Here is a 14,199-nt window from a genome sequence, read left to right as displayed (position 1 = left end):
GGCTTTCTATTTTGGAGTAAGCACCAGTAGATTCAGTGAGATAGACCTCTGAGCAGAGATAAGTAGGACTGGGCACTGGGCTAGAAAGTAGGAGTCCATGAATTCAAGTCCTGCCTTAGCCGTGAAAGCCAGCTGAGTAACTTTGGGCCAGTCACTCTCACTCAGCCTAACTCACCTCACAGGGTTGTTGTGGTGGGGAAAATAAGAGGAGGAAGGTGTATTGGGTATTAGTGTTAGGCAGCACAAAGAAACAACAGCCCACGACTTAATAGCCAGCCATCAAAACCCCAATCAATCAATTAAAAAAGCCTCACACAACCAGGCACAACATAAATACTGCACATCCTGGTAGAAAGAAGTTCCCGCAAGGATGGGTTCCAGCAGGAGTCTGAAAATCTTTGGTCCCAGTGACCGATCCACCCTGGATCCTGCAATATTAGGCATGTTCGCCACCTTGAGCTATTTGTAAAAAGAACAAAAGTGGGATACCAACAAACAAATCATGTAAACGAAAGACATATATGAAACGTGAACATATACAGATATATTCATGCTATCTCAAACTCAACGTGGAAAGACTGAGAGGCTATTGTGTGCCATCCTAATTGTTCCACCCATTTCTCATTCTGTCCCATCTGTTTTGGTTTTCAGATCTGCCAGCTGTGAGACTCCTCCTCAGTGAGGAAAAAAAATGGAAGAGTCCAACCTTATTTTCTTCGTGGCCCCACAGACGCCCGCCGCTTAGGGAAGAATCCAACTTTCTCCCACGCGCCGTCCGTTCTTTTCGGCGTCCCTGCCTCCCTTCCCCACCGTGGGCGTGTCGCGCCAAGCGAGCAGTCGGAGGGAGGGGGTTCAATACGGGAGACGAACTTAGGGTGTTTCCATAACTTCCTTCTTTCACGTCCCGGTTCTCAGGTTGCCTCCTGAAGTCCCGGCCAGCCACGAGCACGGTAGCCATGAAGCGCTCGATCCTGAAGTGGTTTCAGAGCCGCGACCAGAAGCAGCAGCCCCCTGCTTCCTACGAAGGGGTGGTCTGCGAAGCCGACGCTTGTTCGGTGGCCTCGCAGGATGTCTTTAAGGTAAGGTGCCTACGGGCAACACCTACTACAGCTGCCTCTGGGAACCGGTGGGAAACGAGAGACGGGCGATCCTGAGTAGCTTGTTCGGACCAAGACAAAGAGAGCGCTAGGGGCAGGGATGCCGACCGCTCCGGGGAATGGGAAGAGGTGGAATGCAAAAAAGGTGGAAAAGACAGCAAGCGAGAGAGAGCCCGTCCCGCGCTGGACTCTTGACCGATTCTTAGGATCATGGAGAAAATTGAAGGGTCGTTTAGCTGTGTACTGTTTCGTCCTGATTCTCCCCGTCCGCTCTGTATTTTAGAACCGGCTTCTTCCGTTGTCTTCAGATTTATTTTTATTTTTTTAATTTTCATAGTTTGGTGGAGAATTGGGGACTGATACCCAACCCATCTGGAAAGCTCTAGTTGGACCACCTGGTCCTTATTCAGGTAGAAGAAGAATGTTTTATTTTGTCACCTAAATGGGCCTAGGTACTTTGATTCTGTGTTAGATAGGGGAAAACAGACCTCAGGCTTCCAAGATCAGTTTTCTGTTTGGGAGGCCAGTGTGGAGATCTTCCATCTAAAGCCAAAAGTAATGGCTTAGGATAGGGAGTAAACCTCACTGAGCTGCAAAATCTACAAATGATTTGTTACAGATAATACTGCATCTATTGAATTAATTCCACACAACATTTTGAAACTGGCAAGAAGTGCCGGAAGATGACTCAGTGATTGCATGTGTTCTACATTAGTGAAACACTGAGGCTGGAAATTAAACAATTAGCAGATATGTATTTTCTTGCCATTTTTACTAAGGTTTAAATCAAGGGATTAGAAAACTAGTGCAATTCACTGAAAAATCTTTCAATGCTTGTTTTAAATTAAAACCAGTTCTTGGCTGAAATCTTCCAATTTGTATTCAAATCTAATTGTAATCTTCCATTGGGCTTCCAGTGTTCTTAGCTAAACCCTTTTCATTGTTGAGTTACATAGGACAAGCTGAGTGTACTTAATTTTTGTCCCAGGTCTTCTGCAGAATACTATTAATATTAAATATTAATAGTCAATTAAATAATTAATATTCAATAGTAAATTACTTGTTAAAATATTCTAGAGAATTCTGATAAGCATCCTAAGTGTTCATTCCAACTTTATGGATAAGTAGATGTGTCTGTATTTATGTTGAGTTTTCAACTACATGTATAGCATTGTTAGGAGAGTGGATTATAATTTGAATTATACGTTCTGACCAGAAAAGCTAAAGTGCTGAAAGATTTGTTTTCAAAATGTAATCTAAAATGAACTTCACTTACATATTTTTGCCATTTATACCGGTAACAGTTGAAATTTTTGCTTTCTTAATATAATACACTGTAATGTTCTAATACCTCATGCTAAAATATAGCCTTTTCTGTAATCTAATTGTTGTATTACTAGTATTTCTTTAAATATGCTTCAGTGTAGAAATTTAATACTTTCTGGGGGAGGTCTACCTAGGTGGGGTAGGCCTCATTCAGCAGAACTATTTTCATGTTTCCAGGACCCTTTTAGACCTAAATAAAATAAATTGTACTAATTAGATTAAAGGTCATCTTAAATAACTGCAGCTCTGCTATTAGTATAGTAGATGAAACTCTGTAGTGATAAATGAATAGTTAAGTAATAATTCACTGCCAACATCTTATATAATAAAGAGCTGCTAAAAAGCATTGATATAATTTGGAATTTCTGTGGAACCAGACTAAAATTGCTTAAACCTCAATTAGGTGATCTCTGATGGGAGTACTTGCAGACTTCGAAGTTTCATTAAGAAGAATCGTGAAGGACTTAAGAAAGTGGATCAGCTGAATGCTACACCATTGCACCATGCTGCAGGAAAAGGTCAACTTGAGTTAATGCAAATGATCATGGATGATTCCTCATTTGAAGGTACCAAAATGCAGTTGTGGTTAAGGCTGGATGCAAATTCAGTAACTCAGGAGGACAGTGAAGAATAAATTTGTTATGTATCATGTAGAGTGCTATGACCTAATAAAACATGATAATCATTAACAACATACTGTTGGGTTACATCATTCTGCTGCATTCAAAAAATGGCTATTTATACATGTATCTATTTATACATGTATACATGTATCTACTTGTAGTTGGTTCACATGGTGTGGTAGGATGGAGGGTTTGTTGTCACTGTGTGTTGGGGGGAGAGAGCATGGGGGAGGCTCAGCTAATCTCAATGTACACATGTTGTACTTTGACAATAAAGGTTTATTATTATTATCTCTCTATGTGCACCTGCAAACTCATATTTATTTGAAACGTTTTGTGATTAAAGAAACTAATTATAAGGAAATTGCTTCATCTAAACACAGACAGGTAGTTTATGTTTTTCTCCAAGCATATTTCCCTTGCAGATGTTCTAAACCAGGGGTGTCAAACTTGTAATGTCACGTGACGCGTCGTGACATATCATGACTTTTTTGCCCTTGCTGGCAATGGGGTGGGTGCAGATTCGCTATGATGCATCCGGCCCATGGGCCAGCAGTTTGACCCGTTCTAAATTTATCGGAAACATAGGCAAGGGAAGAGCGGTTGGTGCATACCTGTCTATGTTCAGATGAAGCAACTTTCTTCTAATTAGTTTACTTAATCACAAAACTTTTCAAATAAATATGAGTTTGTATGTGCATATAGATGGTTACTACTAAAATGGGAAACAGTGATTTGTATCAATCATAGTTTGATCCATGTAAAACATCCCAGCTGGGAAGAACAGATGCTTAGAAAAGGAAAGGGAAAACCATACAAGTTATCTCAATTTTCTGAAAAGTTCCCATCTGACAGCATCTGGAAATCAACAAGTCCAAACAGTGCAATCTGTTGAGTAATCATCATGCTTTGTATATGTTATCGCTACAGATGGTGCAATGTTTCTTCATTAAGATACTTTTAGCCATTGCTTTTGCTACTGCTCCAAATTTAAGGAACTGTGTAAATTGTTTCTATAATCAAAGCCATGTATTTAGTGGAAGTCCAGTTGTTAGTATATTGTGGAGGTCTTTCATTTTAAATGTTTGCATATTTTGCAGCACTCAGGAAATAGCTTTTTAAATTCTGATTATTTAACTGATATTGGAGGCTGACTGTTAGAGAGGGATTGTAGGAGACAGATAACATTTCCTTAACAGAATGGAGGAGTGTATGGAATTTAAACTTTGTGATACATGCAGTTTTGCAAAAGAAGCAAACAAGAAAAAAAATAGTTGACATCTGGCTGAAGCACCTCACAGAGTATTGCTCCTGGTGTTTGATGTGACATAGCAATAGCTTTTGGATGGAAAATTAGAATATATTCACAAATACATATACAGGTAGTTCTTGACTTACAACTATTTGTTTAGCAACCATTCAAAGTTACAATGATGCTAAAAGTGATTTATGACTGGTCATCACACATATGACTGTTACAGCATCCCTGTAATTATGTGATCACAATTTGTGCACTTGGTAATGGCACTTATTTGTAACAGTTGCAGTGTCCTGGGATCATGTGTGATCACCATTTGCGACCTTCCCAGCCAGCTCCTGACAAGCAAAGTCAATGGGAAAATTTGGATTCACTTAATGACAGTGTGATTTGTTTAATGGCCATGGCAAAAAAGATTGTAAAAACAGGCATGGTTACATGATGATTCACATAACCACCGCATCACTTAGTGATGGAAGTTCTGGTCCCACTTGAGGTCGTAGATTGAGAATTACTCTATTCACAACTCAAATTCATGTAGAATGAAATGCATCTACTGGTCTTTTGAGAGCATATTACAAACATGCACATACAGTTGATGGTTTAAATGCGGAATCTTGAGAATACATACAGAATAAGGTTTCTGCTCTAAAGCTAGTCTAAAGAAAAGAAGAAATAGGGGAGACATGATAGCCGTGTTCCAGTATCTGGAACAAGGCAGAGGGGACCAGTTTGTTCACCAAAGCACCAGAGGGAAGGACGAGAAACAATGGTTGGAAACTGATCAAAGAGAGAAGCAACCTGGAATTAAAGAGAAACTTCCAGACAGTGAAGACAATCAACCAGTGGAACAGCTTACCCCCAGAAATTGTGGGTGCTCCATCACTGAGATTTTTAAGAAGAGACTAGACTTTCACCTATCTGAGATGGTATAGGTCAGGGGTCAGCAACCTGAAACAGTGAAAGAGCCACTCGGAACTGGTTCCTTCACAAAAGGGAAAACTGGGAGCCGCAAAAAATGTGTGCACATGCGCATACATGCGTGCATGCACAGAACAGGGTTTGACTGAAGAGTGGAGCCAAGGCGAGCTATGCACCTACCCTGCATATTTGAATTGATTGGTTGAACTTTTTTAGTCCCACTTTTTTTTTTTTGGACTGCACATGGCAGAGGACCGGGAGCCGCAGGAGACGGCTGAAAGAGCTGCATGCGGCTCCGGAGCCGCGGGTTGCAGACCTGTTGTATAGGTTCTCCTGCTTGAACAGGGGGCTGGACTAGAAGACCTCCATGGTTCCTTCCAGCTCTATTCTATTCTATTCTATTCTATTCTATTCTATTCTATTCTATTCTATTCATTAAATTTATATTTCCATTTCCATTTCCATTTCATTACATTAGTTTTACATGAAATATAATACCATTTTATGTGAAATAAAAGTGTGAAGTGACATTTACTTGATTTTCCTATCTTTGGCATAGCTCTAAATGTAACAGACTCGTCTGGAAATACACCACTGCACTGGGCTACAAAAAAACAACAGACTGGAAGTGTTAAATTACTTCTCAGCAGAGGAGCCAACCCAAACATCCTTAATTCCAATATGATTTCTCCACTTCACTGGGCTGTGCTGTATCTTTTGAACGATTTAGTTAAGGTAAAGCTACATTTCCAAATTTATATGCATACAAGTTAGTGAAGTTAAGAAATAAGATCATGTCATAGATATTTATAGGAGTTATTGTGAATAAATGGGGTTTGATATGCTGCATCTTGATTTTTGGACAAGCTGAACTATACCACAGATGAGAAATGCTGCATCTTATAATCTCTACTACTAAGTGTAGAAGCTAAGTTAATCTTTCAAATTCTGATATTGTTCTTAAGTTTTTAAAACAAAACCAGATAACAGAAATTGCTTCATTAGCAATTTAGTTTTATTAGCTGACGGCAAAATACAGAGGAAAGTTTAAAAATAGTTTTAAAATTTTGGCTTTCAGGATAAGGTTTCTTCTCTTTTGATACTTTGGGTCCAGTTGATTCCTGATGAGTACCTGTTTTTTCTTGGCAGTGGTTTGCCTCCTTTCTAGGGCTGCGAGAGAGTAATTGGCCCAAGGTAACCCAAGCCAGTTTCATGCCTAAAGTGGGACTATAACTCACTGCCTCCTGGTTTCTAGTCTGATGCCTTAACCACTACACCAAACAAGCTCTATCAGGAAGTTATATTGAAGATAGTGAGTGTTCTGATATAATGAAGCTAAAATGATGGAGAGTACAGAGCAGGGATCCCCAGCCCCTTGGATATGGACTGGTACCAGCCTTTGGGAACTGGGAAGAAGAAGCAGCGGGCAAGTGTGCAAAGCTTCATTTGTGCATGCACAAGATCTAGGATGCACAAAACTATTCCCTCCCCCTGCTGCTGCTGCTGCCTGTCCGTGGAACCAGAAAGGTTGGGAACCAGTGGTGTAGGACTCCGCCTGGAAACAGAGAAAGACTATATCTTCATTCTGCCTTAGGCACAAATTGTCTAGTTATGAAACCACTACCAAAAGTGTTATAAGAAAAATTGCAGAGAGAGTCTTATTTGCAGTTATTAATCTATATATAGTCTACAACTTACAACTATAATTGTTCCAAACTGAGAAGAATTTAGTTAAATAGGCAATACAGGAATCCTCAAGTGTACAATCATAACTGAGCCTGGAATTATAATCATAAGTCATTGTGGTTGTTGTGTAGCCAGTTCTTTGCAGGCAATAAGCGAGACAGAAGGTTTATTAAAATAAACAGGAACAGAACTGAAACAGAGGCTGCTGCGCAGCTACTTATATGGATGGCCACTAGGCGGTGGCCAATAGGTTTAAAGGAACCCATTCCCGCCCCAAATCTACCAATGATATTCCTGGAGAGAACAAGTCTGGCTTGGTCTGTAGCTGTTACACAGACATACCATTGAGTAACCGTTAAGCAGCATTTAATCAATACAAGCAAAAACCCCAATACATTAAAGTGGTCATTAAGCGGGTTACCATATGACTGGACCTGATTTTATGACCTTTTTTGTGGCAGTCATTAAATAGACATGGTGATCATTGATAGGGAGGGAGGGAGGGAGGAAGTGTGGGTGGGAAAAGGCAGGCAGGTAAGAAGGAAGATGCTTCCACAAACCTTCAGGCCCTAACTCTGAGTTTAATATGATGATATCTGACTTTATTAATTGTGCCATAACAGAAAATTCAGTCTTAATTGAAGCCATTGTTATATAGCAGATTACATACAGAATAACGGTATATCTTAACACCACTGAATTGTGATAGGATCCTGGACGTTTAAGAGTATATGCATTCAATTTACAAACAGGAGCTACTATTTATTTGAACTTCTAGACTTAAAAAATGCAACACTGGAATATTGCTATAATACAGTACAACAGTGAGCATTGAAAATGGGGTGTAAACATATCAAAACAGGTTTTCATTAACTGTACTAATTGCATACTAATATTAAGGCACAGCTCTAAATCACAAATCTGGTCAGAAACATGAAGTGATCTATAATTGGAGAACAAGAGTGAGTCTGTCCTTGTCACAGTTACAATATATCCTGGTCCAAGAATATAACAGTGAGTTGACAGAAAACATTTACATTTTATCTGAATATTTAGATTTTCCTTGGATGCAGCAATACGGATGTAAATCTGGAAGGAGAGGGTGGGAATACACCCATACTAATAGCATGTTATAAAGATAATCCTGAAGCACTGAAACTTCTGGTATGTATAACAAATGTATATATTTTTGTCAGTGTGCTTGAGTTCTCCTTTGTCTGCTACTTACACTATCTTTTTATAACTTCATGTTCTTGAGGGTTGCGATGTTGTAATTGATTTGCCACCATAATTGAGCCTACTATTTCATGATGGTTGTAAAGTAAGTCACTGTATGGCCAGATCAGTTTTAGCAATAGTAATAGCAATAGCACTTAGACTTATATACTGCTTCATAGTGCTTTACAGCCTTCTTTAAGGACCTTACAGAATCAACATATTGCCCCGAACAAAGACTTTGGAAGGATCGAGGTGGTTAGGATCAAATTGCTGGCAGTCAGCAGCCTGCAATACTACATTATAACCACTGCACCACCATGGCTCTTTTTTTACAATCTCATTTTACAATCTTTTTTGTGGCAGTTGTTAAACACAGCTGTTGTTAAGGTTTCCAGAAAAATATAATAAATTGCACTTACAGGACCCTTTTCTTCAGTTTACCAATCGACAATGGTTGGTGACCTCTGCTCTGCCACCTTTACTCGAGCTTGCTAGTCGGCCACTTCGCCTCCTTTGTGCTGGGTGGGGCAGCGGCCTGATGGACCTGCTGCTGGCGGCGGTGGTGCGCATGTCAACAGAGAGGGCTCTGAGTGCCACCTCTGGCACGCGTGCCATAGGTTCGCCACCACTGCCTTAAGGGAAGAAATTGATTGTATGGGAACCCTGTAATCCCTCCATCATTCCAGGGAACTTTAGGATAATCTATCTCTACTGAGGAAGATGCACTTTGGCTGAGTGAGAAGTAGAACTTTTTGATTTGTGGCCTCTGTTCCACAATTGGGAGAGATCACCAGCTAAAATGCATTTGTATAAATTAGCCAGTGTTTTAAGATTTTCATTTCTTATGGTATGGTAGTGTATGCAATGAGTGTGTGTGAAAGTGTTTAAGAGTTGTCATTTCATAATTGGTTCTTCTTCTTGCAGATCGAAAATGGCGGTGACATTTGTAAAGCGAACAATATGGGCTGTATGCCAGTCCATGCAGCTGCCTTTTCTGGTTCGAAATTATGTTTGGAGATTATTATAAAGCGAGGTAAATACATTTAGGAAACCATCCATTAATATTGATTACAACTGAAGTAGCACTCAGACATGATTCCTTAAAATATTATAGGTCTGTAGGGTTTAAGTGGCTGTAAAGTTAGTGAGTATAATAGCCATTAATATGAACAGGGCAACAGATGCTAGGATGTGTTATTCTGCAAGGCTCCTGAGGCTGGAGGAGAAATAGGGCAGTGATCCAAGGGCTGGTACAAAAGGGGAAATGCTGCCTCATGCACATAATTTGTTGCTGTTGGTAAAATACTTTACTTTTAAAAAGTGTTAAAATGTTATCAGAGTTATATTTCCATTATTACCCAAAGTAATGAAAAAGAATTCCAATGATTTTTCAGCTCTTAGAAAAAAAGGAGCTTGGAACAGGATTACAGGTACCGTATATACTTGAGTATAAGCCGACTCGAGTATAAGCCGAGACCCCCAATTTCACCCCCAAAAACTGGAAAAAGTTATTGACTCGAGTATAAGCCGATCCGCCGTTCTGCAAGCCTCTGCCGCCAGCAGAGGCTCGATCCGCCATTTTGCAAGCCTGAATACACAGGAATACCCTGTGTGGCCGCGGCTCGTCGGCAGGTCTCCGTTCCTCCTGCCGACCTTTGGGGAGGTTTGGGCGCCTCCCCAAACCTCCCCAAACCTCGGCAGGTCTCCATTCCTCCTGCCGACCTTTGGGGAGGTTTGGGCGCCTCCCCAAACCTCCCCAAACCTCGGCAGGTCTCCGTTCCTCCGCGCAGACCTGCCGACCTTTGGGGAGGTTTGGGCGCCTCCCCAAACCTCCCCAAACCTCGGCAGGTCTCCGTTCCTCCTGCCGACCTTTGGGGAGGTTTGGGCGCCTCCCCAAACCTCGGCAGGTCTCCGTTCCTCCTGCCGACCTTTGGGGAGGTTTGGGCGCCTCCCCAAACCTCGGCAGGTCTCCGTTCCTCCTGCCGACCTTTGGGGAGGTTTGGGCGCCTCCCCAAACCTCCCCAAACCTCGGCAGGTCTCCGTTCCTCCGCGCAGACCTGCAGACCTTTGGGGAGGTTTGGGCGCCTCCCCAAACCTCCCCAAACCTCGGCAGGTCTCCGTTCCTCCTGCCGACCTTTGGGGAGGTTTGGGCGCCTCCCCAAACCTCGGCAGGTCTCCGTTCCTCCTGCCGACCTTTGGGGAGGTTTGGGCGCCTCCCCAAACCTCCCCAAACCTCGGCAGGTCTCCGTTCCTCCTGCCGACCTTTGGGGAGGTTTGGGCGCCTCCCCAAACCTCCCCAAACCTCTGCAGGTCTCCGTTCCTCCGCGCAGACCTGCCGACCTTTGGGGAGGTTTGGGCGCCTCCCCAAACCTCCCCAAACCTCGGCAGGTCTCCGTTCCTCCTGCCGACCTTTGGGGAGGTTTGGGCGCCTCCCCAAACCTCCCCAAACCTCGGCAGGTCTCCGTTCCTCCGCGCAGACCTGCAGACCTTTGGGGAGGTTTGGGCGCCTCCCCAAACCTCCCCAAACCTCGGCAGGTCTCCGTTCCTCCTGCCGACCTTTGGGGAGGTTTGGGCGCCTCCCCAAACCTCGGCAGGTCTCCGTTCCTCCTGCCGACCTTTGGGGAGGTTTGGGCACCTCCCCAAACCTCCCCAAACCTCGGCAGGTCTCCGTTCCTCCTGCCGACCTTTGGGGAGGTTTGGGCGCCTCCCCAAACCTCCCCAAACCTCTGCAGGTCTCCGTTCCTCCGCGCAGACCTGCCGACCTTTGGGGAGGTTTGGGCGCCTCCCCAAACCTCCCCAAACCTCGGCAGGTCTCCGTTCCTCCTGCCGACCTTTGGGGAGGTTTGGGCGCCTCCCCAAACCTCGGCAGGTCTCCGTTCCTCCTGCCGACCTTTGGGGAGGTTTGGGCGCCTCCCCAAACCTCCCCAAACCTCGGCAGGTCTCCGTTCCTCCTGCCGACCTTTGGGGAGGTTTGGGCGCCTCCCCAAACCTCGGCAGGTCTCCGTTCCTCCGCGCAGACCTGCCGACCTTTGGGGAGGTTTGGGCGCCTCCCCAAACCTCCCCAAACCTCGGCAGGTCTCCGTTCCTCCTGCCGACCTTTGGGGAGGTTTGGGCGCCTCCCCAAACCTCCCCAAACCTCGGCAGGTCTCCGTTCCTCCTGCCGACCTTTGGGGAGGTTTGGGCGCCTCCCCAAACCTCGGCAGGTCTCCGTTCCTCCGCGCAGACCTGCCGACCTTTGGGGAGGTTTGGGCACCTCCCCAAACCTCCCCAAACCTCGGCAGGTCTCCGTTCCTCCTGCCGACCTTTGGGGAGGTTTGGGCGCCTCCACAAACCTCCCCAAACCTCGGCAGGTCTCCGTTCCTCCGCGCAGACCTGCCGAGGTTTGGGGAGGTTTGGGGAGGCGCCCAAACCTCCCCAAAGGTCGGCAGGAAGAACGGAGACCTGCCGAGGTTTGGGGAGGTTTGGGGAGGCGCCCAAACCTCCCCAAAGGTCGGCAGGTCTGCGCGGAGGAACGGAGATCTGCCGAGGTTTGGGGAGGTTTGGGGAGGTGCCCAAACCTCCCCAAACAGGAACGGAGACCTGCCGAGGTTTGGGGACGTTTGGGGAGGCGCCCAAACCTCCCCAAACAGGAACGGAGACCTGCCGAGGTTTGGGGACGTTTGGGGAGGCGCCCAAACCTCCCCAAAGGTCGGCAGGTCTGCGCGGAGGAACGGAGACCTGCCGAGGTTTGGGGACGTTTGGGGAGGCGCCCAAACCTCCCCAAACAGGAACGGAGACCTGCCGAGGTTTGGGGACGTTTGCGGAGGCGCCCAAACCTCCCCAAAGGTCGGCAAGTCTGCGCGGAGGAACGGAGACCTGCCGAGGTTTGGGGAGGTTTGGGGAGGCGCCCAAACCTCCCCAAACAGGAACGGAGACCTGCCGAGGTTTGGGGAGGTTTGGGGAGGCGCCCAAACCTCCCCAAAGGTCGGCAGGTCTGCGCGGAGGAACGGAGACCTGCCGAGGTTTGGGGAGGTTTGGGGAGGCGCCCAAAGCTCCCCAAACAGGAACGGAGACCTGCCGAGGTTTGGGGACGTTTGGGGAGGCGCCCAAACCTCCCCAAAGGTCGGCAGGTCTGCGCGGAGGAACGGAGACCTGCCGAGGTTTGGGGACGTTTGGGGAGGCGCCCAAACCTCCCCAAACGTCGGCAGGTCTGCGCGGAGGAACGGAGACCTGCCGAGGTTTGGGGAGGTTTGGGGAGGCGCCCAAACCTCCCCAAACAGGAACGGAGACCTGCCGAGGTTTGGGGACGTTTGGGGAGGCGCCCAAACCTCCCCAAAGGTCGGCAGGTCTGCGCGGAGGAACGGAGACCTGCCGAGGTTTGGGGAGGCGCCCAAACCTCCCCAAACAGGAACGGAGACCTGCCGAGGTTTGGGGAGGTTTGGGGAGGCGCCCAAACCTCCCCAAACGTCGGCAGGTCTGCGCGGAGGAACGGAGACCTGCCGAGGTTTGGGGAGGTTTGGGGAGGCGCCCAAACCTCCCCAAACAGGAACGGAGACCTGCCGAGGTTTGGGGATGTTTGGGGAGGCGCCCAAACCTCCCCAAAGGTCGGCAGGAAGAACGGAGACCTGCCGAGGTTTGGGGAGGTTTGGGGAGGCGCCCAAACCTCCCCAAACAGGAACGGAGACCTGGGGAGGTTTGGGGAAGCGCCCAAACCTTCCCAAACGTCGGCAGGTCTGCGCGGAGGAACGGAGACCTGCCGAGGTTTGGGGAGGCGCCCAAACCTCCCCAAAGGTCGGCAGGAGGAACGGAGACCTGCCGAGGTTTGGGGAGGTTTGGGGAGGCGCCCAAACCTCAATAAAGGTCGGCAGGAGGAACGGAGACCTGCCGAGGTTTGGGGAGGTTTGGGGAGGCGCCCAAACCTCCCCAAACAGGAACGGAGACCTGCCGAGGTTTGGGGAGGTTTGGGGAGGCGCCCAAACCTCCCCAAAGGTCGGCAGGAGGAACGGAGACCTGCCGAGGTTTGGGGACGTTTGGGGAGGCGCCCAAACCTCCCCAAACGTCGGCAGGTCTGCGCGGAGGAACGGAGACCTGCCGAGGTTTGGGGAGGTTTGGGGAGGCGCCCAAACCTCCCCAAACAGGAACGGAGACCTGCCGAGGTTTGGGGACGTTTGGGGAGGCGCCCAAACCTCCCCAAAGGTCGGCAGGTCTGCGCGGAGGAACGGAGACCTGCCGAGGTTTGGGGAGGCGCCCAAACCTCCCCAAACAGGAACGGAGACCTGCCGAGGTTTGGGGAGGTTTGGGGAGGCGCCCAAACCTCCCCAAACGTCGGCAGGTCTGCGCGGAGGAACGGAGACCTGCCGAGGTTTGGGGAGGTTTGGGGAGGCGCCCAAACCTCCCCAAACAGGAACGGAGACCTGCCGAGGTTTGGGGAGGTTTGGGGAGGCGCCCAAACCTCCCCAAAGGTCGGCAGGAAGAACGGAGACCTGCCGAGGTTTGGGGAGGTTTGGGGAGGCGCCCAAACCTCCCCAAACAGGAACGGAGAACTGGGGAGGTTTGGGGAGGCGCCCAAACCTTCCCAAACGTCGGCAGGTCTGCGCGGAGGAACGGAGACCTGCCGAGGTTTGGGGAGGCGCCCAAACCTCCCCAAAGGTCGGCAGGAGGAACGGAGACGTGCCGAGGTTTGGGGACGTTTGGGGAGGCGCCCAAACCTCCCCAAACGTCGGCAGGTCTGCGCGGAGGAACGGAGACCTGCCGAGGTTTGGGGAGGTTTGGGGAGGCGCCCAAACCTCCCCAAACAGGAACGGAGACCTGCCGAGGTTTGGGGACGTTTGGGGAGGCGCCCAAACCTCCCCAAAGGTCGGCAGGTCTGCGCGGAGGAACGGAGACCTGCCGAGGTTTGGGGAGGCGCCCAAACCTCCCCAAACAGGAACGGAGACCTGCCGAGGTTTGGGGAGGTTTGGGGAGGCGCCCAAACCTCCCCAAAGGTCGGCAGGTCTGCGCGGAGGAACGGAGACCTGCCGAGGTTTGGGGACGTTTGGGGAGGCGCCCAAACCTCCCCAAACAGGAACGGAGACCTGCCGAGGTTTGGGGA

At 47.8% G+C, this 14,199-nt stretch overlaps 1 protein-coding gene across 1 annotated transcript in view; it reads left to right on the top strand.

Annotated features, from left to right (window-relative positions):
* Positions 1-956: 956 nt before the first annotated feature.
* Positions 957-14,199, top strand: part of TRPA1 (transient receptor potential cation channel subfamily A member 1) — a gene marked incomplete at both ends in the record, with an annotated part of 49,262 nt that continues 36,019 nt past the window's right edge. The window contains 5 exons of the mRNA XM_083360324.1: positions 957-1,079; positions 2,827-2,989; positions 5,785-5,960; positions 7,968-8,075; positions 9,054-9,162. Of these exons, the coding sequence (XP_083216450.1) occupies positions 957-1,079; positions 2,827-2,989; positions 5,785-5,960; positions 7,968-8,075; positions 9,054-9,162 (679 nt within the window). The remainder of the gene's footprint in view (positions 1,080-2,826; positions 2,990-5,784; positions 5,961-7,967; positions 8,076-9,053; positions 9,163-14,199) is intronic.

This window comes from Vipera ursinii (assembly GCF_947247035.1).
Source record: "Vipera ursinii genome assembly, chromosome: 3".
Classification (NCBI taxonomy): Eukaryota; Metazoa; Chordata; class Lepidosauria; order Squamata; family Viperidae; genus Vipera; species Vipera ursinii.
The sequence above is the reverse complement of the archived record's forward strand: the minus strand, read 5'-3'. Positions and strand labels throughout refer to the sequence as shown.